General features: G+C 51.2%; 2 protein-coding genes and 1 pseudogene across 15 annotated transcripts; all 3 read right to left on the bottom strand.

Moving 5' to 3' along the window:
• On the bottom strand, positions 1-16,976 carry LOC109372493 (leukocyte-associated immunoglobulin-like receptor 2). 7 transcript variants are annotated; one of them, XM_019625784.1, is made up of 6 exons: positions 16,935-16,976; positions 8,900-8,988; positions 8,437-8,508; positions 6,627-6,950; positions 4,989-5,039; positions 1-566 (listed from the first exon to the last, which is right to left on the bottom strand). In XM_019625784.1, exons 2-6 carry the CDS (start codon positions 8,940-8,942, stop codon positions 298-300), a joined length of 759 nt encoding a protein of 252 aa, XP_019481329.1. In that variant the 5' UTR covers positions 8,943-8,988; positions 16,935-16,976; the 3' UTR covers positions 1-297. The 7 variants fall into 7 exon arrangements, 5 of the variants coding, with proteins under 5 accessions (XP_019481329.1, XP_019481330.1, XP_019481331.1 ...); XM_019625785.1 differs by having other exon boundaries at positions 8,437-8,472; XM_019625787.1 differs by lacking the exon at positions 1-566 and adding an exon at positions 3,631-4,846.
• On the bottom strand, positions 727-1,965 carry LOC109372495 (UPF0688 protein C1orf174 pseudogene; annotated as a pseudogene).
• Positions 16,971-26,253, bottom strand: LOC109372491 (leukocyte-associated immunoglobulin-like receptor 1). 8 transcript variants are annotated; one of them, XM_019625772.1, is made up of 10 exons: positions 25,935-26,253; positions 25,447-25,536; positions 23,722-24,045; positions 21,785-21,844; positions 19,122-19,157; positions 18,693-18,803; positions 18,558-18,600; positions 18,434-18,471; positions 18,171-18,211; positions 16,971-17,638 (listed from the first exon to the last, which is right to left on the bottom strand). In XM_019625772.1, the coding sequence occupies exons 1-10, from the start codon at positions 25,966-25,968 to the stop codon at positions 17,492-17,494; spliced, it is 924 nt and encodes a 307-aa protein (XP_019481317.1). In that variant the 5' UTR covers positions 25,969-26,253; the 3' UTR covers positions 16,971-17,491. The 8 variants fall into 8 exon arrangements, with proteins under 8 accessions (XP_019481317.1, XP_019481316.1, XP_019481320.1 ...); XM_019625771.1 differs by having other exon boundaries at positions 18,171-18,223; positions 25,935-26,249; XM_019625775.1 differs by having other exon boundaries at positions 18,171-18,223; positions 25,447-25,482; positions 25,935-26,246.

The raw sequence follows: 26,253 nt of genomic DNA, 5'->3' as shown, positions 1-26,253 counted from the left end.
TTTACACAATGCTATATGTCTAATATATTTTAATTAAAAAAAGGAAATTATTTAAGGGTATCTGGGAAACAAAGCAGTCATACACACAATAAAGAGAATTTAAGTGAACTTCTGTGCCATGACTTCCAGAACATAGAATGTGGAGAACTGAATGATGACCCCACGTCCTAATCTCCAGAGCCCGGAAATAAGTTATTTACCTGGCAAAGGAGACTTGGCAGATGTGATGAAATAAGGACACTGAGGTGCAGAGATTACCTTGGATTCTCCAGGGAGCCTAATGTGATCACAGGGTCCCTAAAAGTGGACGAGGGAGGCAGCGGGGAGGGTCAGAGAAAGAGATGTGATAATGGGAACAGGTGGGCGACAGGTAGCAGGAGAAGGACTTGCCCCGCCATTGCTGGCTTGAAGATGGAGGAAGGACCCTGAACTGAGGGATGTGGATGACCTGTAGACACTGGAAGAGGTGAGGAAATGGATGCATCCCTGGAACCTCCGGAGATGCAGCCCTGCAGACACCGTCGCTTGAGCCCAGGGGACCTGTGTCACGCTTCCAAGTTCTACACCTGTGGGTTCATAAATGTGTGCTGTTATGAGCATGAAGTTTGTGGGAATTTGTTACAGGAGCACTGGGAAATGAGAAAAATGGAAAGATGCAGGACAATATGGAATGTGCTAATTGTCTTTTTTTTTTAACTTTCAAAATATATTTTATTTCTTCTCATGTGCATTTTGCAAAATTCCCAGGTAGACGTTAGCTTCATATACAGAAACAGAGTTCTTTAAGAACTGCCATTGAGTCCATCGCAAGGCCGATCAAGTTTCCATAAGGGAACAAACGTGCACATTATCAACACTACAGAGGTCCACCGCAGTTCTTACAAGCGTCTCTCGTTTAACCCAGGCCCCCGAGCCGACGCAAACATCATTGCCCATGTGCAGGCGCAGCCGTGACCTGGAAAGAAAGCAGCAACATTCCACCCTCCACGGCGGTTTCAGCTCAGAGACGTCCATCTCCCCAGTGTTTGGCGTCTGCACTGTTGACTTTTAGGGGTCAGTTCTGAAGTTCGATTAAGGACACGTCCTCTTGGGGATAAATTTTACATAAATTCTGTAATTTGCTAAACTGTCAAACGATTAACTGCACTAAATATGCGAAGAAACTATCGCAAGTATTTTATTCCCTACATCTCTGCATCCTCCTCATCCTCCTCCTCATTTTTGGCTCTGAAATGCATTTTCCGGAATTCTCGTCTGCTCACTGAAGGGCAAGATGAAGACTCTGGTGGGAGGTCCTGCATGAGCTCCAGGTTCCCGAAGAACCGACTCACTGGCATCGGCTGACTGCTGTCGTCGTCCAGGAAGACGCTGCTGTCCATCTGGAGCGGGGCGACCTGGCCCTGGCCCGGCTCCGGCGTGGGCTCCTCCCACGGGGCAGGGCTGCTGTTAGACCGTTTTTCAGGAAGGGCACCCTGCTCGGGCAGGGACAGGCCGTCTTCCCTCTCTGCTGAGCAGGCGTCACTCCCGCCTGTGCAGTGACTGACGGGGAGGCCTGCCGCCTCCGGTGGTACAGAAACGCCGGCTTCCTTTCCTGGGAGCACCGGGCCGCCTTCGGCAAACGCCAGGGGCTCATTTTTACAAGCGGTCTCTGGTGGTGCTGCGGACAGCAGCACTGTCGGTCTTAGGGACTAGTTTCTGTAATTCTGATTTCACTAGGTGACCTTTGTCATACTTGAACTTCTTGGAAATTCGCCTCTCGGTGGCTTTGTGTGACGAGGAAGTCTGACATACCGTCCGAACGGACTTGGCGATGCTGACTTCCTGAGCAGTGGCCGAGCTGGCGGAACAGGTCCGGACCCTGAGGCGCGCTGAAGCCCGCACTCCACCTGTGAGCTTCCGGCTCCTCATGAGTGTGAGAGGCATGCTGCCGCCCCCAACAACACCACCGAGTCCCCGCGCTCCGGCCTAGCGCTCTACAACGGAGCAGCAACCAGAAGGCCCTCCACCGGGGCTGTCTTTTTAAAGATTTTTATTGGGGAATTCGGGGGATGGGAACAGTGCTGGGGAATTGGGGGGAGGGGAACAGACAAGTTGCTGTCGTTTTATTCTTCAGTTTAGTTGTGGAGGACGTTGCTTCCCTGGCCCAAGTTGGCACCATCATTGTGCTCTTCCCGGGCGAGGCAGATCAGTCGCCGGCTTCTGGACAGCCGCTCACTGCGGCTGCTGGCAGCTTACGCTGGCTGCTGGCCACACACGGTAGCCCGTGGCAACCCACTGCCACAGGGGCTGCAGCCTACGCCGTCGCTGGCGACTCAAGGCAGCCCAGCTCCAGGTTGAGCTTCAGCATCTTAGCTGTGGAGGGCAGTGTCACTGGCCCTCATATGTGGGATCCGAACCGGGGCCATCTGGCGTCCCAAGCCAGCTCTTAACCATCGTGCACTCGGCCGGCCCTGTGCTAATTGTTTTAAAGGGAGTAGGTGGAATAAGCTCATGTGTATGTTTATTTATTTTTACACATATGTTTTCATTCTGAAAACCAGAATTAAAAAAAAATATTTACCTCCAACATGTGGGGTGTAAGGGGAAGGGGCTAGGATGAAGTGGTCATCTCTGAATGCACCATTTTATGTAGTTTTAACTTTTGCAACTTATAAATATTCTATGTATTCCAAAACACAATTAAATCATAAAATATGGGAAATGCACATGACATGAATATAAACAAATAAAAATAAAGATAAGCTGGGCCGGCCGAGTGGCTCAGTTGGTTAAGAGCTCGCTCAAGAGTTTGAGCTCTGAGCAACAGGGTCCCCGGTTTGATTCACGGCTGGAGCTGAGCAGCCGCTAAGCTGCCAACAGGTAGCAGGATGGCTCAGCTAAAAAAAAAAAAAAAAAAAGATAAGCTTATATCCAATACTACAGCCACAGGGTAAAACCCCCCCAAAAATGATATGAATCTGTTAGGAGTTGGAGTTCCATATAAGGCTAAAAGGACAACGTAAAAGTGAACCCTGCAGTGCTGTGCTGGGGTGGGAACAGCTGTGTAAATTGACACTGCGCATCCTCCCTGACCCTCAGAGGTCCACAAGGAACAAAACCCCAGCAGCCTTGAGCTCACATAACCCCCGGCCCTGTGTGTTCCAAGTGTTGTTCCCACCGGAAGGAACCACAGACTTGGAGGAAAGGTTGCCTTGGCCCAGGGCAGAAGGGAGATGCATAGGCCTGGGCTGCATTTACTCCAGAAAGCAGGACAGAGCACAAAGGAGTGGGTCTTCTCAGAAAGCACAGCAGGACCCCAAAGGACCCTCCTTGGCCACATTTGGGAGCTGAGCACCAAAACTTACAATGAGGACATGCCCTACTCTCTGAGCAGGACGCAGGGCCCTGCAGGCGCCCCCGTGTGGGAAGAGCCCCCGCTCCTCCCTGAGACTGACGCACAGTCGCACAGTCAGGAGCAGAGAGGGTTCCACACAGCTCCAATGAGGGGGAAACCCTGAGTGGGGGCAGAGTGAGCCTTCCCCTCACAGTCTCCTGTCTGTGCTGGGGACAGGGAGGGGGCGGTGCAGTCACCCTGCTCAGCCCTGCTCTGCAGGATGCGGGTGACTGGGGCCTCCTCCTTGGTCCTGCCTCCCGGCCACACGGGGGCCCAGCGCAGGTACAGCCCACCCAAGGCAGTGCCTCAGAGTGAAGCCGCAGCCTCCAGACCCGGGAGCCCACTGTGTGCCTGGCTGGGCTTCCGACTCTGGTGGTCAGAGGTTTGATGAGATGTCACCGGGTGGAGTCAGGGTCTGTCTGCCCAGGAACTGGATTCCAGAAGATTGGGGGCCTCCTGAGACCACAGAGTGTCGGATGCCAGGTGTATGAGACTCCTCATTCTGCTGTGACAAATTAGCACAAGCATGGTGGCTCACAACACGCTTTATTATCTTATGGTTCTGGGAGTCAGAGTCTGAAATGGGCCTCACTGGGCTGAAATCCAGGTGTCTGCAGGGCTGTGTTCCTTCCTGGGGACACCAGGGGAAAGTCAGTTCCTTGTCTTTCCAGGGTCTGGAGGCCCCTCATTCCATGACATGTGGCCCCTTCCGCTGTCCTCAAAGCCACCCCTGCCGGTGAGTCCTTCCCGTGTAGCATCACTCACACTGATCATCTGCTTCTGTCCCCCACCTTTGAGAAGCCTGGTGATGGATGATACTGGCTATTGTGAATGCTGACTGCTGTGGGCGTGAGAGCAATGACACATGAGGCCCTGCTGTCATTTCTTTGAGTGTTGGACCATTTCTTTTCTCGGTCATGAGGTGATCCTGGGCTAAGGTTTTCAGGAACTGTCACATCACCTTCCAGTGGCTGCACTGTCGTGCAGTCCCACCAGCAGTACACACAGGTTCCAGTTCCTCCACTTCCTTGACACACTTGCCCCTTCCCCCTTAAATTATATTTTTTAAAATCACAGTCATCCTGGTGAGTGTGAAGTGATAGCTCACTGCGGCTTTTGTTTGCATTTTCTTCTCTGGACTTCTGATCCAAGACACTGGGGACCCAAGGACCACAGATCAAGGAAGGCAGAGATCATTCCAGGAAGACAAGAAGTGGGTGCAGGGATGCCCAGGACAGGTGCGGTTTGAGCCCCTGGGTAAGGTGGGTGACAGGTGTGAGTCTTAGAGCCCTGGGGCCGTCCCCTGGGACCCTGGGGTCTAATCTCTCTGGTGGGCGCCCTCCCGAGTTCCGTGTGGGGACCTGCGCTGGCTGTGCCCAGCTTCTGCCAGAATTGCCACCAGGATCAGCAAGACCACACCAGCCAGACTGATGCGAATACAGTTCTCCACCGTGTAATTCCGGGAGGCAGGGGCTGGAAGCAGAGAACAGTAGTCACTAACAGGTGGACAGGACCCAGCCCAGACCTGGATCTATGAAACAGGAGTTCCTTGTCCTTTGGGCACAGAACCTGTCCTGCCCAGCACTCCCTCTGGACACACTCCCAGGTGATCAACCTGTCTGGGAGCCTGCTTCTGTGTGGGGGTGTGTGACTTCATGGGGGGCTCCTAGAAGTCAGAGTGATGGATGTCTCAAGCAGCCTTGCCCTAGTCCCCCTCCCCCCTCCCACCATTCTCAGGCTGACCTGCCACCACAGCCCTAACCAGGCCCCTGCCTCCCCCGAATCCCTCCACTCCTTCCCCACCCAGAGACCCCCGAGACCCCTGAGTCCACAACCCCAGGTTCCACAACCCCAGGTCCCACAACCTAGTCAACTAGAGGACTCCAGGGCAGCACACAGGTGGAACGTTTAGACCTGCCTTTCGTCAAACTTGCTCAGGGATCTAGGGTGACTCTCCCCACTCCTGGCTCTGAAACCCCCCAGGAGTGAACAGGCCTCCTGCTGTAGGAGGGTGCTGAGTGTCCACTCGACCACTGAGAGAAAAAGGACCCCTGCCGCACTGCCACCACACTGCCCACTCCACAGCTGAGCCCCTAGGTGAGGACGCCCAGACTGAGAGGTCTCTACTCCCCAGCCCAGGAGGGGGCTCAGTGTGGGGAGCTGAGGGGTCCTGTGAAGGGGGCAGGAGAAGGGCTGAACCTGAGCTCCCTGGTCAGTTCCACTATTCCTGGCCCCTCGCCGCCTGCAGCGTCCACACCTGGCCTCTTTCTCTCCACCTCTCAGTATACATGACACCATCTGGACTCCCAGGAAAGGTGACAAAGAGATGTGGGGACACAGTGATGGTATTCTCTCTGCTTTCACTTGGCTGAGGTGCTGGACACCCCTCAGAACACCCCACACTCCCTTCTACATGAGCACAAAGCAGCTGATCCCTGGTCCATAGGGCTGGCAGGAGACACCTCACCTGGCCACAGGGTCAGAAGGTCCCGGAGGCTGATCCCACCTAACAGGACAACTGTGCCACCGACAGTCACCAGGTCAGGCACAAGGTCAGGATAAACTGGGCAGATACCCCCAGACCTGGACAATGAGGGCCACCCCTGGACGATGTGCACTGACTCATGGGATGTCCGAGTCATAGCAGGATAAATACAAAAGGGAGAGAAGGTGCTCAGTGTGAGGGGAAGAACTCCCCCTCCGCCATCCCTCCGTGAGGGGCGTCATCCTCCTCACTGAACCCTGACTCCAGAACACACTTCAGGGGCTGACTGCCCACAGGGGAAGGACAGCCTCAGCCCAAAGGTGCCTGAAAGCACCGTCCTGCTCTGGTCAGGACCCCCCTGGACCGTGTGACTTGCCCAATGAAAGGTGGAACACACCACAAGGGACATACATGTGGCCTGGGGCCCCCACAGAGTGGGGCTCAGTGAAAAGAAAGGTATAACACCATCCTGAGCAAAAGGACACATGTTCCCTTGAAGGGGGTCTGTCCCCACCTGATCTCTGGAGCCCCACTCCCCACCCATCCCAGCAGGGCCGGCTCCCTGCCCACCCCCATGCTGGGCTGAGTGTCCAGGCCATCATGGTGTCCAGATGGGGCCAGGGCTCCAGGACCTGAGCCAGGTGTGAAGGCCGAGTGACATGTGTGCAGACGGGCAGGGGAGCCAGAGGCTTGGGAGTCCACAGGAGGGCAGGGAGCCTGAGGATAGAGAATGCAGCTGGGGACAGGGTCCAGGGACCTGGGACAAACCTGAGGGCAGAACGGGGACTGGCTCATCCTTCAGCTTCAGTTCCAGGAACTCACTGCGCTCAGACCAACTGGACCCTTTCATGTAGGCACAGCGATAAGGCCCAGCAGTGACTTCACTCACTGCGGGGATGAGGAATCTGGCCTCCGTCTCCAGTGAACCACGTTGAGGTATATTTTTCTGATCCATGAATGTAGATGTATTCTCCTTCTGCTCCAGGCGGAATCTGTGAACCCCAGCAGGGCCCCCGCACAGGATGGTCACAGGCCGCCCCCGGGCGACCACAGGGCCTGGCTCGGCTCTGATGGAGGGTCTGGGCAGGCGCCCTGGGAGGAAGCAGAGCAGGATGTCAGGGTGCAATCTGAGGAAATAGCCTTTCCTTCCCTGTGAGGGACAGGGGGGAAATGAGGCAGAGACCGCTGTTGACTCCACATCTGCACTCTCCATCCTCATTCGAATCAGACCATCACTTTTGACCAGGCACAGTGCCTCATGGAACAAAAGAAGACACCTGACCCCCACCCCCAGGATCAGTTCTGTGCAGCCGTGTGACAATGTCTGCCAGTAAGATGGAAGGAGCCTTGTTGGTGAGGTTCCCAGGAGGGCAGCTTAAAGGGTGGTAGTTAAGCCTGGAGCCCCCTTTCCTATTTCTGCCCTTCTTTGCCATCCACCCTGTAAACAAATGGCTGGAGCTCTGGCAGCTGCCATGCATCAAGAGGCGACCTTAGTGCTGGTGGCCATGAACTAAGTTGTGGAACAGAATGAGAAAGCCTGCAACCCTGGTGACACACTGAGGCTGCCCCACTGTCTTTGGCCAAACTCCTCAGAGGCTGCATCTCCATGCATGCGAGAGAGATAAGCTGCCAGACACTCTGTATTCTATGCAGTGATGTTGGGGATAACATGGAGTGATGAGGGAGGATTGATACAGACAGAGCTGTGATGAGTGCCCACAGGTATAAGGAGAGCACATAATAAGGAGACCCTTCCCCGTCTGGGAAGTCAGGGGGACCCCTGGGGAACAGGTGTCTGAGCTGGGATGTGATGGACAAGTAGCAAGTAGCTTGGCTGAGCAGATCGGTGGAGTCCGGGGTGTGGATGGTGGAGAACTCAGCTGTGAGATGGTCCTGAGTGCATGGTGAGTGCAGCATGTTTCAGAAACTGAAAGAAAACCAAAACATGTGTGGTGATAAGGGCATCAGACAGAGTAGGGCAGGACATGGCCAGAGAAAGACAGGTTCAGAGGCAATACTTTGATAAGAGATCAAATGCAACCTCAATTTAATGAGTGAAGGGTTTCAGCTGGGAAGTAAAATCATCAGACTGGTGTTTTCTAAGTCCACCTGCAGGAGAGAATAGGGCAGAGCGGGCAGGAAGAGGCCTCGGAGGCCCCAGTAGCTGCTGTGGGGGTGAGAGCTGCTGGAGCTCAGATTGGGGAGACGGCGCCCAGTGGGGATGTGGGCACATGTGAGGACACATGGGGTGAAATCAACGGGGTTCTGTGATGGAGTAAATATGGGGCGAGAAGAGGGGGATCAAGTATGACTGTTATCTAGTCTTGGACCAACAACATTCACTGAGAGGAGGGGCAGTGATGAATCAGTTTGGAGTGGGTGTCCAGGGTTCAGTTTCAGATCTATTGGGTCTCAGGGGTCTGAAAATCAGTGGTGATGTCCTGTGGGTGTTTGCAACTGTCAGGAGAGACTGAGGAGTGAGCCTCATCTGAGAGAACTGGGATTTGGAACCCTCCTGGAATCTACATGAGCAGCCCTTGGGTTGGGAGTGGTTAGGAATCAGGTAGAGATGACTCACCGTTTTGCATGTGGATCACCTGGCCCAGGCAGAGCACTGGAAGAGAAGCCCAGTGAGAAACACGCCCAGCGCCTAGTTTCCTTAAATGAGGTCAAGGTCAGTGTGCTGTCGGGAAAGACTTATCCATCGTAATCCTCAAACCACCTTCATCAACGTGACTCCCAGTGGGTAGCTTCCTCTCCCCATAGTAGGTTCCAGTCAACCTCCCAACTGGACCCACCCAGCAGGCCTTTCTTTATCTGACCTGTCCCTATCCCAGTGTCTAGGACACGTTAGAGACCATGGACCCTCCATGGTCGGCTTAATGGAAAGGTGACACAGAAGAGACAGGGCCTGCAGGGCTGACTTTTTCCCCAAGGCCCCCCAGGTCCTCGACTAGAGGCTGGATTGAGGCGGGGCCTGGACCCCACCCAGAGTCTCCCACCGCCTCCGTCCCTGTGGTCCTCCCCATGTTCCCACTCACTGAGGCCCAGGAGGGTGGTGGGATTGGACGACATGGCCAGCATCTCGCCGTCTGCTTTGTTCTTGTCCTGGGGATGGGAGGACAGGGCCCTGCAGGTCAGGAAGTAAGATGTGTTTTCAGGGGCCACGTCACAAGGCTCATTTCCGTGGCCTCACAGGAAGGGAAGCAGGCTGCCCCAGGCCCAACTCTAGCTTCCCCTATTTCGGTGCAGAGACGACTTGGTTTCTGGAAGGCATTTCTAGTGAGATATTTCATACCAGCTGAACCCATGTCCAGATGTAACCCCATAATATTAATTCATAATAGATAGAGGTAGGTGATAAAGCTATAAATAGAGAGATGATAGGAAGATAGAGATATAGATAAATAGATGATAAACAATAGGTAGATGGATAGTAAGTATACACATAATGATAGATAGAAATATAGATATAGACAGATGACAGATGACGAATGAGTAGCTAGAGATAAGTGATAGGTAGATGAATAGATAAATGATAGATAGCTAGACAGATACATAGCTATGTAGGTAGATACATAGATACACAGATACTTACATAAATATATAGATAGTAACAAAGATACTTAGATATATAAATAGAAACCTAGAAGAATAGATTGATAATTGTGTAGATACTTAGATTGATACATAGATAGGCAGAATATAGGTGAGGAAACTTGCTGACTTGGCTTCTGGTCCTAACAGGCTGACTAATCCCAAACCATACTTTTCCTCTTGCAAACACTTTGGTTTCTCACATCCAAAATGGGAACCACAAAAATCCCCTGACAACTTCATTTATTATGCGGGCGGTGCACACAGAGGTGAGTGGCACATTGGAAGGACACTCAGTCAGGGCCCCTCATGCTGTCCAGGCACGATGCCCTTGTCTCTACACCCCTCTGTGTCCTGTGACCCTGGGCCACTCTCTGCACACTCCCCCGACTTCCAGCCGGCTCTGGTTATTTCTAAACTGAACGCCCTACACCTGCTGGTACAGAAGTAAATCCACTAAACAAATGGTTGTGTTGTTCAAATGGTGGGCGGGGCTTCTTGGACTGTTGGGTTTGCAAAGAACCAGATGGGTCTGGGCTGGTGGCTGGATTCCCGTCTGGACCCTGGTAGGCGTCCCTGGGTCCGTTTATGGCACAGAACACAGGCACCGTGATAGGGAAGGTGGCCTCGTAGCTTCTTTCCCTGACAACATTGAGTCATACCATCATGACTTCCCAGGGGAGAGGCCAGCCCTGTGAGGAGGAGATGAATAAGTGAACAGGGATGTGGAGGGAAAGACCTGAGGCCTCTCAGGGTCACAGCCCAGCGAATGGCTGCTGAGGCCACAGCACCAAGCGGGCTCTCAGGAAGGGCTGGGGTCATTGGGAAGGGACTTCCTCACGGTGCTGGGTCAGCCAGGTAAGGTCTGATAGAGAGGGGAGGGGTCTGCCCCTCTGGCTGTCATGTCCTGTACAGGTGGGGCCCAGTCTCACCCAGGGCGCAGACCTGAGGCTCTCCCCAGACCCGGATCTCAAGCCCTGGGGGAGACCCAGCCCAGTGGTCACTGTTGTTCAAGGAGAAGAGAAGCAGGCTGCCGGTGTCTGCCATCCCTCTGGGCACCAAGGCCATGTGCTTTATGAGTCTTGGCCTGAACCCCCATCTGCCCAGGCGTCCGTGTTCCCCAGCCCAGCTGACCCACCACCCCTAAGAAACAGAAAGTCCGGTCCATGGGCCCTGCCCTGGGACAGAACCCAGGAAGTGGCCCTGAGGACTGGGGACCTTAGCAGTGTGACCTTAGTGGATGGCATCCCCTACGTGCTGCAGGGAACCTGGGGTCTGTGGTTACAGCCACTCCCTCAGAAAAGCATTTCTCTTTCTACGTGAAAACAACCGCCCTCCATTTCCAAAGAAAAGGTGGCAACACTTCCTATGCTGAGACCCGCCCCTGTGTAGAGACAAGCACAGCAACCATCTGGTGCCACTCGCTGCCCCCTGAGTGGCCACTTGTGCTTAGGTGGGGTCACCCCAGGTGGAAAGTGGTGGAGGGAGCAGCAGGGCACGGTGCAGGTGAACCAACTGTCCACCTGAGAGAGCTGTGCTCAGGGCTGTGCTGCAGACCTGGAGGGCGCTGTGGATGCAGAATGTGTGCCAGGGACGCAAATGGTGCTTAAGGGACAGGAGAGTATAAAGGGGCCTCTAAATGGCTTCTCATGTTGGGGAGAAAAATTGATACATGTGCTCGAAAAATCGGGGAGAAGTAATAACAACAGCCAGCATTTGTCTATCTTTTTCCAGTGACAGGGTGCTGCTTTATTTCACTGGAGCACCGTTAAAAGCACTACAGGTATATGCCATTGTTTGGGAAAACAATGTGCAGAAGTTAGAGTACTGCCTGTCAGTGATGGACCATTACAGGTCTGTAGTAGGTTGTGTGAGTGCATGTGTGTCTGCGTGTGTGTGTGTGCATATGTGTGTGTGTGTGTGTGTGTGTGTGTGTAGCAAAAATGATGAAATGCAGTTCAGCAGAAAAAAATGTCTTTGTTTTGTCCATCACTGACCTAATCTTACTTAGGAGCTGCCCTACATAATAAGAGAGGGTGCACACACAGACACACAGACACACAGACACACAGGTACAGGTAGTCTCTCTCTCTCTCTCTCTCTCTCTCACACACACACACAGCCCTTCCCAATCATTATAAACACTCCTTTAGGTTAAATTCTGTCTTTCAGGGTCCCCCTCTCTATGCTCCTTCCCATAATGGTGTCCAGGGTGCAGGGAGCAGGTGGCCAATGTGACTGCTGGGGGATGAACAGCTCTGTGCCCTCCTGCTGGACCCTGGGCCTGAGCTGCTGGGTCTGTGCTGTTTCTTCTTCAGGTTGTTGGAGGCCTCGCTGATGTCTGTGCCCAGGGGTCATGGGGCCCATTCTCTGTCTGCTCCCTTGGGACCTGGTGAAACTTCTGGTCATCTCCACGTCCACTTTGTCCCAGGGGTTCAGAGGACGTGTCTGAACATCCACTCCTGCCCCATCTGGTCTAAGTGGGATCTCCCCTCCCACATGGGACCCCCTGTGGCCCCCAGCATTCACCCCGAATATACCTCAGGGGAATTGGGGGTCCCAGTGCAAGGTAGATCTCCTCTCTACCTGGTCATGTTGAGCCACCAGGAGAGCTAATCATGGCTTGTCCAGGTGGCACCTGGGGGCCACAAGCAGGAATGTCCCTGTATCCCATGGCCCTGTCCTGTCTCCTGTTCCTGGCAGCTTGAAGGGTCAAGTAGAAAAGACTTAGTCCTGACCTGGGCTCTTCTGTTCTCTTCCTGAGCCCCCCTCGTCTTCCCACCAACCCCACGAGATGGGAGAGATTTCTGTTTTCTTTTAAATTTCTCCCAAACTGTGTCTCTCCTCACTGTGTCCTCGCTGCCTGGACTCATAGGATGTCTTTTCACTGAGCAGATGTGGACCTGATCAGCTGTCCGAGTCAGACAAGCCAGAATTTAGGGGAAATGCACCTGTCTAACTGTGATGGTTAATTGACGTGTCAACTGAATGGGCTCTGCAACCCTGAGAGCTGGTAAAATACTATTTTTGTGTGGGAGCGCAGGGGGTCCCCACCTGGTTCAGATGGGGCAGGAGTGGATGGTCAGACACGTCCTCTGAACCTCTGGGATAAAGCAGATATTGAGATGACCAGAAGGTTCCCCAGTCATGTCTTTCCAGAGGCTTCTGGAAAGATGGAATTAAACTTATAGAGACTAGCATTTTATTCAGTGGACTGAGGAGACGGGCCCTCCCCAACGTGGAAGGCATCGCCCAATCCCCTGGGGCCCCAATAGAATAAAAAGAGGAAGGAGCTGAGATGCCCATCTCTCATGCCCCCTGACATTGAGCTCCTAGTTCTCAGGCCTTTGGGCTCTGTGACTCACCAGCTGCTCTCCAGTTCTCAGGCCTTCAGGCTCAGACTGAGTTATACCACCCACTCTCCTGGGTCTCATGTGTGCAGATAGCAGAGGGTGGAACTTCCGGAGTCCATAACCCGTGAGCCTATTTCTGTACTAAATCTCCCCTTCTATGTACCTATGTAACCTATATATCAGAGCCTATTGGTTCTGTTTATCTGGAAAATTCTGGCTAATACACTAATAGTCAGTAACCCCCAAAAACAAATGTAAAAACTATAGTTAGGAAGCAGATCTCTAGAGGAAATTCACCTTGAGTACAAACAGAAAATTAAAGATCAGTACAACTTGAGTAGGGAGGCTGGCTGCCCACCCTCTCTAACCCAGGATAGAAACCTCCCAGCAAGTGAGATGTAGCCTGTCCTGAGGTCAGAACAAAGAGTCAGGCCCCCCACACGGGCTTCAACCTTGTCACTTAGAGCTGGTTGACTTTGGACATGTCAATTAATGTTCCAGCACCTAGTTTTTTCCCAGAAAAATGGAGAAACAAGTAGTACGTGTTGTAGAGGGTTCGTAAAAGCATTCATTGTGCTAATGTTTGCATAGAACTAAAATAGCAATTGCACCATTGGAAGAGCTGGCTGAGGTTTTGTTGAACTTTAAAGAATAGTCTTTTAATATATAATAACATTTTAAATGCCAGGCCTGTAACAGGCATGCAGGTTTTTTATATTAAAAAAAACCACCAAAACCCCCCACAAAAATTAATCAGAACGAGACTCTGCTGCCCCCTAGCAGTCCTCAGGGTAACGTTCCGTTTTAATCTGACGGGACTGAGGGTCTGACCCTATACGTGGCAGGAGACAGACATGTCCAACCCACAGCGGGCTGGGAGACCTCCTGGCGACAGGGTCCCGGTCCGGGGACGTATGGGGTGGTATAGATCCCAAATGTTTCTTTATGCAGTCTTGTTTAAGCTCTGCATCAGTCAGCAATCTTGTTAAGTAACCAGTGGGCAGTTGTGGATGGGACCTAAGTCTGCATGAACAGACAGTAAATAACACAGGCCAAGATTTAAGAGATCTAAGATGGTGGAATAGAAACACACACACGGACACACACACACACACACACACACACACACACACACACACACACACAAATAAAATAAAACATGTTTTACCACAAAAGCCCAGGAAAATGTAAGGTATAAATAACCAAATGTGTGTGTGTGTGTGTATATATATATATATATACATACACATACACACACACACACATGTGTACTGTAATTTTCTTATGCTCTGAGCCAGAAAGAATCAAACTAAATAAACTGAGTTTCAAGAACAAACAAAATAACACAGGAGACATGGGAAAGGGAGGAGGGATGCGTTGACATAGCAGATTCAGGAGGCCCAGCCCTGTGGTCAGTGATTCAGGGGTCAGGGAGGTGAGACGGTAGCTCCCATGTATGGAATTCAAGAGGTCTGGGCAGACTTGACACCATGTAACATGGGACAAAGATGAAGAGCAGATTCAGGAAAATGGGGAGTCTGCTCTGTGCACCCCACAAAGCCAGGAGCTCTGGGGCAACAGCTCCCCAAGGCAGCCACACCCTTTCCCTGGGTCAAGGCCTTCTCACTGTCAGAATGTGTGTGATTAGGAGAGTGTAACTGTTACAGCCAGTGGACCCCAAAATCTAGTGACTCACCTGAGGGAGAAGGTAACTTCCCACCCAAGTAAGCAGGTGAAAGGCACTCCAGCTCAGCAGTAGGGGTGGTTTAAAATACTGTGATTAATAGTAAATTGGAGAGATAGGCTGACAGATCAGGAGACAACGGCTGTTGAGGACAGTCTGTTACTCAAAGTTCCCAGGAGGAGGGGACACTCGAGGAAGCAGCAGTGTCGCTCAGTAGCGGGAGGAGGGGAAATCGTAGGCAAGGGCCTGTGATGTGGTTTCCAGAAGAAGAAATGGGCAAAACAGTGTAAGTGGGCTTAGGAATGTCTGGTTTAACTGCTCCAGTGGGCTCTGGAGTGCAAAGGTTGATGCTGGTTGTCTGGTACCTGGACCTGGGGTGATAACAGCAGGCAGATGGTGTCCCAAAGTGTGACCATGTCATAAAGGAGGTGGTGGGGATGTGGGCTAAAGATTGGCTGGTTTATATTTAAAAAGTGACTCCAGGAAGAGGTCACTTGCTCAGGACGGGGGTGTGGGTAATGAGGGAGGCAGGAGGCCAATGCAAAGTGACTGGGGCATATCATAGGGTCATCTAGGACAAGGTGTGTCTGACATATACCTGGAGGACAGATGTTAAAGCATCAAGTTTACAGACACCTGAAACGTGGCGAATCCAAATGGGAACAGAGGCTCTGCTGCATAGAGTTGTCCTGGGAACTGATGCCACCTCCTACTTAAGGCTTCCAGTGTCACCCAGGACATTCGTATCCGCTAGCAAAGGGAAGTGCAGTGAGGGCCTTATGTGAGGGGTTTATGGGCCAGGGCTGGAAGCAGCTGCATCACTCCTGCTCACACACTGGCTAAAATTCACCCCTGGACATGCCCAACTGCCAGAGGGGCTGGAAAGGAGGTCTCACTGGAGCCCAGGAAGGGAGGACACTGTGCTGTGAGCAGCCACAGTCCTGTCACACAGGGCACCTCTCACTTTGGGCACCTGGGGGTGGGTATTGCCATCTCCACTGCCCCCACCCAACCTCCTCTTACGTGGAGGTCCTAGGGACGCAAAACTTCATCAGACTCTGAAACGTCTGACATTTCAAAAACTAGTGGGAGAAGGAAACATTCCCGCAGGAGAGTCAGAATTCACAGCAAAGTGTTCAAGCCCAGAGGAAGCCTGTGGATGGAGGCCATACTGAGGACAGACACCCACTCAGGTAGACAGAATAACGGTCCCCAGGGGTGTCCACGTCCGATCCCTGGAACCAGCTGGTGTGTCCCCTTATGTGGCAAAGGGGTATTTGCAAGTGTGACTGAGTTAAGGATATGGAGATGGGAGACCCTGGATTCCCCAGGTGGGCCCAGTGTCATCACCAGGGTCTAATGAGAGGGAGGCAGGAGGGTCAGGGACAGAGGAAAGGAGCTGTGCTCACAGAAGCAGGAGTCCTAGTCAGAGAGCAGGATTTGAGGAAGCTGCAGTGCTCCTTGAGGGTGGAGGAAGGGGGCATAAACCAAAGAACCACCTAGAAGCTGCAAAAAGTAAGATGGATTCTCCTGAGACTCCAGAGGGAGTGCAGCCCTGCGGACACCTTGATTTTGGCCAGTGAAACTGATTTCAGACTTCTGACGTCCTGATTAATAAGACAATAAATTGTGTTGTTTGAAGCCACTAAGTGTGTGGTAATTTGTTACAGCAGCCACAGGGAATTAATACTCTCATTGTTGAGGAGGAGTTATTGTAAGTTTATTGGGAAGAACAGCATCGAATCCCAGACTTGGAGGTCATTAGCTAGGTGAGGGATGAAGGTCAGTCAGATCAAGGACAATGTCTGAGAGCTGATCAAGGACAATGTCTGAGAGCTCTTGTGTTTGGAGAATGCATGGCATCCAGTGGGGATGAACCTGGGATGTGGATGGGAAGTGGAAACTGCCATGTTCCTCCAAGTAGACTAAAAGCCTGAGGGACCCTCCTGTGCAATCATGGCCTTGCCAAACCCTCAAGCAGTTTACACACGTGTCCATGAGCATGCATATGTGCATGTGTATGTATGCATTTGTACAGTGTGTGCATGTGTGTGTATGTGTGCACGCATGCATTCATGGGTGTGTGCATGTGTGTAGGTGTGTATGTGTGTGTGTGCATGTGTGCATCCATGGGCATGCACATGTGTATGTTTGTATAGCGTGTGCATGCATGTTTGTGTGCATTAATGCATTCATGGGCATGTGTGTGTATGTGCATTTGCACCAGTGTGTGCATGTGTGTACATGCATGCATTCATGGGAGTGTGCATGTGTGTCGGGTGGGTGGGGTGTACACTCTGCACCTTAACCAGCCACACGTCCCCTCAGACGTCCCCCTCACTCATCCCTGAGACCCACACTCAGATCAGAAAGCACCGATGACTTTTTTTCCCCTCACTAAGTTTTGAGCATCTGTGGAGGCAGAGACTGGGGACCAAGTACCTGTGTACACCAACTCTTCATGCAGGGCTGCTGTGGTTGGGTCTGTGAAAACATTTATTGATAAACAAGGTGAAGCAGGATCCAGAAAAACAGGGCCCCAGCTACGAGTTGCGTAAGTATAGCCCAGGTTCAAGGTCAACAACTGGACTCTAGGAAGATCTTTAGAGTCAGATGAGAAGAAGATGGTTCAAACAGTCTCAGGGCATGTCTGGAATCAGCTGGGTGACTGTAGGACTGTATCTGGGTCTCTGGAAGCAGCCAAATGACTGCAGTTGGGTGTCTGGAAACTGCTGGACAACTGTAGCTGGGTGTCTGGAAACAGCCAGTACCTGTAGCTGGGTCTCTGGAAACAAGTGCTACGTGGGAGCGTCAAGGAGCTGGTTGATCCTAAGAGGGGCTGCTTGGTTAATGAATCTCCTAGATGTTGATTAGAGGGTCTCCAGACTCCAGCTCTTATCTCCAGGAGAACTGAGTGGATGCCCTCCAAGTGGCCACTTCAGACTCTTTCAAGAGTGACTTCCTGTGTCTCTAGGTGCAGAAGCCAGGTGGGCCTGAGATCAGCGTCTGGCAATGGCTGCATATGTGCTGGAATCAGCCATGGGCTCCGTGGCCTGTGGGGACACAGCTCTATCCGCCCTCAGTGTGAGGGTTCGGTGGTCCAGCTGGGCATATGTCACCTCCTGAGGGTCTCCTGCAGCAGGGCTCTGAGGGAGAGACCCAATGTGACCAAGGGTGAGGGGAGGGGCCTGTGGGAAGGGAAGATGGTGGCCGCCAGCCTCCAGGTGCACCCCTTGCCCCCGTGATCTCACCATCATGATGAAGCACCATTGTGTAGACCCTCCCACATAGAATCAGAGTTGGTCTATGTGACCAATCGATACGGCAGCAGTGAGGGTGTGTCACCTCCATGGAGAAGCCACAAAAGACATTGTGGTTTCTGCCCTTCCCTCTCTGGGATCCCGCCCTTTGGGGGAGGTCAGCTGCCATGGAGAAGCCCGCGGGAGGAAGAACTGAGGCGTCCTGCCCACAGCCTTAAGAGTACGCCGTCTTGGTACTTCCAGCCCCAGTCAAGCCTTCAGATGAATGCAGCCCTGGTCACATGACAGCAACCATGAGCCAGAACCATCCAGCTAATCCACTTCCAAATCTCCGATTCAGAAAACAGATGACTTTGTGGAGCTGCTAAAGTTGGGGTACTTGGTTACACAGCAGTAGGTGACTAATACAAGGACTTACTGGGGTATGCATCTCTCTGTCCTTCTCAGGAAGTTTATCGACTGTGGCAACATCTGGAGGGGAAAGGACAAGTGGTCAGTTCCCTGGGGTAAACCTTAGAAGGCAAATATGCCCAAAACCTCACAGGTTCAGATTACATCCCCGACCCCACCTAGAACATCATAGAATGTTCCCAAATGTTCCTCCTCCCCCAATTACATCTTGAATGGCACTGAAACCCACTTCCCTTCTCCCAGGCCTGTCCCCCCTCCTTGTCCCTTTACCTGGTGTCCTCTCTATGGTGTCAACAGCTGGGCTGAGCCTGAGTGGAAAGAACAAGTGAGCACAGGAGGCTCCTGGAGACAGAGGACTGGGAGGGAGTCAGGGGGTCGTGTCCAGGGGCCTTACCTCTCCTGGGGTCTCTGCTCCTCACCCTTGTTGCTGAGGGGCCCTGAGGACAGTCAGAAGTGTGAATTAGGAGGGTGTCTGCCTGGCACCCCAAAGAGCCTGCCCAGGTCACCCCACCCTGACCCTGAGACCTACCGTGTTTTTTCTGATGCTGACGGTGGACTAAGAGGAAGACCAGGAGGAGAAGACAAAGGAGGAAGGCCACAGAGACCCCAATGAGAATATAAACATACTTTGCCGAGAGGCCTGTGGGAGCAAGGAGGTTGGAACCAGAGAACCAATCAGCAGCAGGCATTTACTGAGTACCTACTGCATACCGTGCATATACTGGGTGCTTGTTATGTACAGACACATATACAAAATCTCTCACGTGCATAGTAGTCCTGCGACATGGGAACAATTATTCTCATTTTACAAAACCGGGGTCCTGAGAGCTGATGTCCTCTGTCAACAGGGCAGTGACAGAGCTGGAATATGACCAACACCAAAGCCCACTCTTTGCCCCCATCCCCCAGAGACATACACCAGGTGCATGGTCCACACTCCTCTTGTCCCATCACTCACCATGATTGTTACTGCCATGTAAACTTGTCTGTGTCTCTGTGTGAGGAACCAGGAGGACACGGGTCAAAGGCCCAAGCTGGACAGAGGAGGCCTTGAGTCTCCCAGTCCTCCCACAGAGGTCTCAGAGCCTCAGCTGCACCAGCCTCATTTCAAGGGCTCAGTGGCCACACCTGGGTAATGACATTCTTACTGAATGGCACAGATACACATTTCCTTTCTGCAGGAGTTTGTGTGGGACAGTGTTGCTCTCCACCCTTTGGCATTTTATAGAGACTGACACCCAGTAGGAAAAGGGAGTGGGAACCTTCTCTTTTGGGTTCCCAACCCAAGTGCAAGATCCCCATCTCTGATTTCTTGTTTATCACAACTGTCTCTGATGAGGGTGGAACTGCCCTTCTGTGAGCGAGGACGTTAAAACCGACATCCTTGTGTTGCCCGAAGTTAAGCGGCAAGTTGATGGAGCACCAGCCACGGTCTGGTCTTGGCGCATGCGCTGTACATCCATCACCACCTTTACGATTCACCTCCTCTGCGCAGTGTGTATTACCATGTATTTCACAGATGGTCATACTGAGGTCCTGGGGGCTTGTCTACACACAGGGTGCGAGACTTCGTGGTCCCTTTCCTGGAACAGAGCTCCCACTCCTCTTGCTGGTCCATAGGCTGAATCCTCAATATCCTTTAAAAAGGCAGGAGGGCCGGCCTAGTGGCTCAGTTAGTTAAGAGCTTGCTCAAGAGTTTGAGCTCTGAGCAACAGGGTCCCCGGTTTGATTCACGGCTGGAGCTGAGCTGCCGCTGAGCTGCCAACCGGTGGCAGGATGGCTCAGCTAAAAATAAATAAATAAAATAAAAAAGGCAGGCAACTTCACCTCCCTGAGTGTCCTTCTGTCAACACCTTGTGCTCAGTCCATGATCCAGGACCCCACCCGCTTTCTTACACATCACTGCCTGAGCTTCCCTTTATGACATTCAATTTAAAATTATATGTATATGCAATATATGTATACTATGTATAATATATTACAATGTATATATATAGTTATATTACATATTATATAAATATATTTAATATGTAATTATAATAAATATATATTTAAAATTGTTATTTAACTTACATACGTATAAATTACATGTAACTTCAAAGAAGCTACAGTATATAAGTTATAGGAATTATATTAATTATATATTTATTATATAATATATGGTAATGTTTATGTTAACATTTACACATATTAATCTTAGTAATGCATGACATAATGTATTAGGTTGTCAGAAAAGTCATGATGCATTTTTGCAACGAAAAACATAGAAAAACTACATCATGACTTTTCCGACAACCCAATATAATATATTTAATAATATTTAATAATGTACTTTCTATTCATTTGTAGTGATATATGAATGCATTTTATTATATTATATTACTTTTATTAATATGCAGTGTAAATGTGTACATTAACACAGTGTAAATTATAGATCTGAAATTTTGCATTGTACATTATATATTTATAGGTAAATACCCAGGAGATTATTGCTGGGTCATATGGTAATTCTATTCTTAATTTTTTGAGGAGCCTCCACACTGCCTTCCATAGTGGCTGCACCAATCTGCATTCCCACCAACAGTATATGAGGGTTCCTTTTTCTCCACAGCCTCTCCAACACTTGTTATTATTTGTCTTGTTCATGATAGCCATTCTAACTGCTGTGAGGTGATATCTCATTGTGGTTTTTATTTGCATTTCTCTAATGATTAATGATGTTGAGCATCTTTTCCTATGTAACGTTACTAACCATTGTCACCCCAATAAACTTTAATTAAAATTATATATTTATATTTGCACATGTATACATATATGCATTTCTTTTGTCCATTCTAATTGATTCTCCCCATTGAAGTAGGGAGAGCCAGGACCATTTCCCCTCATTCACCATAAGCATCAAGCCCACAGCAGGTGCCCGTCTGGTGCAGATGAGGTGGCAAGAAAATATTAGCTCAATATTAGTAAGAGCCTGTTCTGATGCTCCTGTTTGGCGGGAACCCATTTAAGTGCCGGGTACTGTGTAAATGACCTCCTGTGTCCCATAAACAGCGCTGCATTCAGGACCCTCCGAGAGGTGGTCTCTCATCTAGGTGACTTAGTCGCTGTTGAGGTATAACCATCAGAGGGCCCTTCTCTGTGTTCGAGTTTAGAAGCTGAGCTACTACTACTCCGTCCCTCTGTCAATGCAGGGTAGGACTCTGCCCACGAGGGGGCGGTGCAGAGCTGCGGACAAACCCTGAGGCCTGGGCTTTGGCCGCCTGGGCTGGTCCCGCCCCTTCAGAGCCTTGCGCCTTTGGGCAAAAAACTTTAACTTTATTTCTGCACATCCAAAGAAGCGGGCGCTCTTAGAAGTCAGACGAACAACGCCCATATTGGCTGTTGTTGGCATAAATGCTTCCACAGAGCCTGACACAAGGTTAGTCAATCATGTTAGTGCTGGTGTCATGGTCCCTATGAATGTTAGTTATATCCAGTGCCCTGTGGATGGCAGCCCCTTGCTGTGGTCTTACAGTCCTTAATTCTAGCCAAGGGCAGAGGGCTGGGTCCTGGAGCCTGATCCCTAGCACAGAGACATCTCCTCCCTCCCCCAAACCTCTCCAGGCTGAGGTCTGTACTCACCAGCTGAGGAGGTGGGTTCTGTGTGTGTGAGGGGAGCGGAGCTGACGATGCTGGTGACTTCTGTGAACAGAGGCAGGAGAAGGGCTAATGTATGTGGGGGCTGCCTGGGGTCTGTCCCACTCTGCCTGGCTCCTCTGCACCCTGAATGTCCACTCACAGGCCACCACTCAGTCCCAGAGGACACCTTGAGATTTCAGATATATGGAGGGGGGCAGGAGACAGGGAAAGCCCCCTCTGCTCTACACATCACTGCCTGTGCTTCCCTTTATGACATTCACCACAATTTAAAATTACACACACACACACACACACACACACACACACACACACACGAGATCAGACAATTAAATTTGTGAACTCATCCTAGAAAAAGTGCTACAGACCTCATTGCTGAATATTACTATGGTCACCTTCGAAGTACTCCCCTTGGGAAGCTATGCACCAACACCAGATCCTAATCCACCCTTCAAAGCAATTTTGTAACTATTTTTCTGGAATGGCCTTCAGAGTTGTCGTTATATTACCCTTGATATCCTGAATGTCATCAAAATATCTTCTTTTCAATATTTCCTTTATCTTCGGGTAAAGAAAGAAGTCATTGGGGGCCAGATCAGGTGAGTAGGGAGGGTGTTCCAATACAGTTATTTGTTTACTGGCTAAAAACTCTCTCATAGACAGTGCCCTGTGAGCTGGTGCATTGTTGTGATGCAAGAGCTCCTTCGGGATCATTTTTGCACACATGAGACAATCATGGCAAGATTTTCAGTTAAAAATTTCCTGTTTCTCTATTGATGTTTACTTGGTCTGCTATGCTTCTCACAGTCAGCCGACGATTTTTACGCACAGTTCAATGAATTTTTGCAATGTTTTCTTCAGTTCTGCTCGTTACTGGCCACCCTGACCTCTCTTCATCAGTGACTCGTTCTCTTACCTCAGAAAAATGTTTCATCCATTTGTACACAGCCATTTTCTTCATGGCATTATCCCCATTAACTTGGACTAACATGTCCCTGATTTCACTTCCACTCTTGCCAAGTTTAACAAGAAATTTAATGTGTGTTCATTGCTCTAATTCAAGCGCAGACATTCTCATAAGGGCACACAAAAACACACAACGACAATGAACACCACTCAGCAAGACACCACCATATGTTGACACGAACACAACTGTGAGACACTGACATACCAAGGTTATGAAACCTTACCAAGCTGTTTGTACAGTGCTGCCAATGTAAGCGCAGAGTGGCAAGTTTACAAACTTAATTGCCATATACATATATATATATATATAAAATGTGTGTGTGTTGGGGGGGTGGTCACCCCTCTCACCTCCCTTGCTCTCTCTTGACCTCCCAGATTCAGCAGGAAGCAGCTCCTCTGAAGTCCTGGGAGGATTGGAGCAGAGGGTTGGAGTGCCCCTGAAGGATCCTGAATTCAGACCGTCTCGGGGGCTGACCACACACACAGGGAAAGGACAGCTTCAGCCCAAAGGTCCCTGAACCAGGGACTCCAAAGGTCAGGGCCCCTTGGACCACATGACTTGCCCAGTGGAGGGTGGACCACACCATAGGGGACATACATGTGGCCTGGGGCCCCCACAGAGTGGGGCTCGGTGAAAAGAAAGGCTTAACACTATCCTGAGCAAAAGGACACATGTTCCCTTGAAGGGGGTCTGTCCTCACCTGATCTCTGGAGCCCCACTGCCCACCTAGCCCAGCAGGGCCGGCTCCCTGCCCACCCCCATGCTGGGCTGAGTGTCCAGGCCATCATGGTGTCCAGATGGGGCCAGGGCTCCAGTGCCCTGAGCCGGGTGTGAAGGCTGAGGGACATGTGTGCAGACGGGCAGGGGAGCCAGAGGGCTGGGGGTCCACAGGAGGGCAGGGAGCCTGAGGATAGAGAATGCAGCTGGGGACAGGGTCCAGGGACCTGGGACAAACCTGAGGGCAGAACGGGGACTGGCTCATCCTTCAGCTTCAGTTCCAGGACATCACTGCGCTCAGACCAATCGGACCCTTTCATGTAGACACAGCGATAAGTCCCAGCAGTGACTTCACTCACTGCGGGGATGAGGAATCTGGCCTCCGTCTCCAGTGAACCACGTTGAGGTATATTTTTCTGATCCATGAATGTAGGTGTATTCTCCTTCTGCTCCAGGCGGAATCTGTGAACCCCAGCAGGGCCCCGGCACAGGATGGTCACAGGCTGCCCCCGGGCGACCACAGGGCCTGGCTCGGCTCTGATGGAGGGTCTGGGCAGGAGCCCTGGGAGGAAGCAGAGCAGGATCTCAGGGTGCAATCTGAGGCTATCACCACATCTCACAATTCACACATTTTAAGTGTGTTCAATGTGTTTTAACAACTGTACAGAGTTGTGCATCCATCACAATCCAATTTCAGAACATTTCCATTATGCTCCCCCAAATAGCCCCATACCCATTCTAGGTGGGTGTGAATTCTCATCACTGCAGAGTTATTTCCCCACAGGACACAAGGACCCTGAGACTTGGTCACATGTTGGACTTTTTTAGGGTAGAATGGGAGGTGTCGGAGCAGACTGGGGGCCCGGTTACATCTCCCTGCTCATGGCCACTTTTTAGGAAGACAGGGGACTCTGGGGGGGGGGAGGCACAGGATGAAGATGACCGGGTCATTCGTGGCGACAATGGAAGCAAGAATCTGACTCCGTAGAAATGATCTGGGCCTGGTGTGAAGGGCAGCTGAGTGGGATTGGCGGAGGGGCTATGGGGGTCCTGCAGAACTCCAGTATGTCGGGGCTGGGGGGAGGGTTGGAGCTCCAGCTCAGATCTGGTCACAAGATCCCAGTGAATGAGGACTTCTGTCTCCAGGGCAAGTCCTCTGTGCAGCGCCCATCTCTGTTCCCTCTGTATTTTCTACCTTCATCTCAGCCTTATTTCCATTCCCTTGTTATTGAGGCTTTTGAAAAACCCATCTGTCTCAACTAGGCTGGGGTAAGAAGTCAGGGATGGGGGGCGGGGGAGGCCTGGGAGGGGAAGGAAGAGAGGGTTTGTAGCCCTGAAACAGGAAGATGGCATCAAAGTTACACAGTCCCAGATAGATACAGGCAGGAGCTGGCAAAGGTTCATTCATTCATTCTGTCTTTCAACCATATCTTACTTCCTATTTCTCCATTTATTGATGCCCTCTATGGGCCATTAGGTCCACACATATGAGAAACACACACAGGGTCCCTGCCTTCATGAGCTGAAAGTCTGAGGGGAGGACAGAAGCTGATTAAGGAATTGTGCAAATCCACAGCTATACATGGTGATATGTGCCCACGGGTAAGTATGGGAATCTCGGGGCAGATGGAGGCAGAGCTGACTTCGTCTGGGAGACAGAAAGAAGAGGCACTCAACTGACACCGGAGGGCCAAGCATGAATTACCTAAGCTGAGAGATAGGGGGCGCCAGGCTCTCAACAGGGAGATGTCACCCTGGGAAAATGGTGTTTGTGAAAGTGAAAGAAAGCCAAGGTTTCTGAAGATAAGTGAGTCAGACCGCGTGGGGACAGACAGATGCAGACAAAGAGACCTGTGGGTCTTATTGTATCTGAAGATAAACCGTGAGAGGACTCTAAGGAAAATAATATTTTGTCTGAAAATAAAAAATATATGAAAAGCGAAATTTAAAAATATAGACTCACCATTTTGCATGTGAATTATCTGGCCCAGGCAGAGCACTGGAAGAGAAGCTCTAATGAGGAAAACGCCCAGTCCCCGGTTTCCCCACAGGGCTGCGATCAAAGGGGACTTGATGGAGCTGGAAGTGAGCCCCCCACAGCTTCCAAACCACTTCTCCTCAACATTACATCCGAGCACAGTCTTTCACTTTGCTCTGAAAGTCTCAAGAAAAATCCCCAACCCCCTCTTCCAAACAGGTACTCCCCTCCCTCAGTCCTTCCAGTCTGAACTAGTCCCCATACCCAGATACCTGCTTCTAGGACTGAACCTTCCATGCACAGACTTAGGCCTGGGCCAGAGCTGAAGGCATAGGCCCCCAGAGGGGACCACTTTCCTCCCCAGGGTCCCAGGGTCTCCTAGGCTGGACTGAGGACTGAACAAAGACACAGACCCCTCCCCAAGCTCCCACCCCCTCTGCTCCTGGAACTCTGCCCCTCCATTCCAGACTCACCAAGGCCCAGAAGGGTGGTGGGGTGAGGGGTCATGGCCAGCCCCTGCTGCCTGTGCCGAACTGGAGCCAGTGGGTGCAAGGACAGAGCCTGCAGCTGACACAAGAGGACAGGATGTGTTGGCCAGGGGCCGTCGTTGGGTTTCTACATCAACTACCTCACCCAAAGGGGAAGCACGCTGTCCTGTCCTTTCCACTCTTCCTACTAATGAGACAGAGGGAGGGCCTTGGCTTCCATTTCTTTCCTCCATGCTCAGATGAGGCTGATCTCATCTCCAACGAACCCCCTGGGTGTGGACCTCACTGTCATCTACCGGACAAG

The sequence above is a fragment of the Hipposideros armiger genome, unplaced genomic scaffold (genome assembly GCF_001890085.2).
Source record: "Hipposideros armiger isolate ML-2016 unplaced genomic scaffold, ASM189008v1 scaffold_639, whole genome shotgun sequence".
NCBI lineage: Eukaryota > Metazoa > Chordata > Mammalia > Chiroptera > Hipposideridae > Hipposideros > Hipposideros armiger.
The sequence above is the reverse complement of the archived record's forward strand: the minus strand, read 5'-3'. Positions and strand labels throughout refer to the sequence as shown.

Excerpts from the sequence above, each read along its gene's own strand:
- LOC109372493 (XM_019625784.1), bottom strand. The coding sequence starts at position 8,942 with ATGCTGGCCATGTCGTCCAATCCCACCACCCTCCTGGGCCTCA. Across the intron at positions 6,951-8,436 it reads GGTGATCCACATGCAAAACG|GGCGCCTGCCCAGACCCTCC; the intron begins GTGAGTCATCTC and ends GCTTCCTCCCAG. Across the intron at positions 567-4,988 it reads AGAAGCAGGCTCCCAGACAG|GTGTAGAACTTGGAAGCGTG; the intron begins GTTGATCACCTG and ends ATGAACCCACAG.
- LOC109372491 (XM_019625771.1), bottom strand. The coding sequence starts at position 25,968 with ATGACCCCTCACCCCACCACCCTTCTGGGCCTTG. Across the intron at positions 24,046-25,446 it reads GATAATTCACATGCAAAATG|GGCTCCTGCCCAGACCCTCC; the intron begins GTGAGTCTATAT and ends GCTTCCTCCCAG. Across the intron at positions 18,224-18,433 it reads CACCATAGAGAGGACACCAG|ATGTTGCCACAGTCGATAAA; the intron begins GTAAAGGGACAA and ends TTTCCCCTCCAG.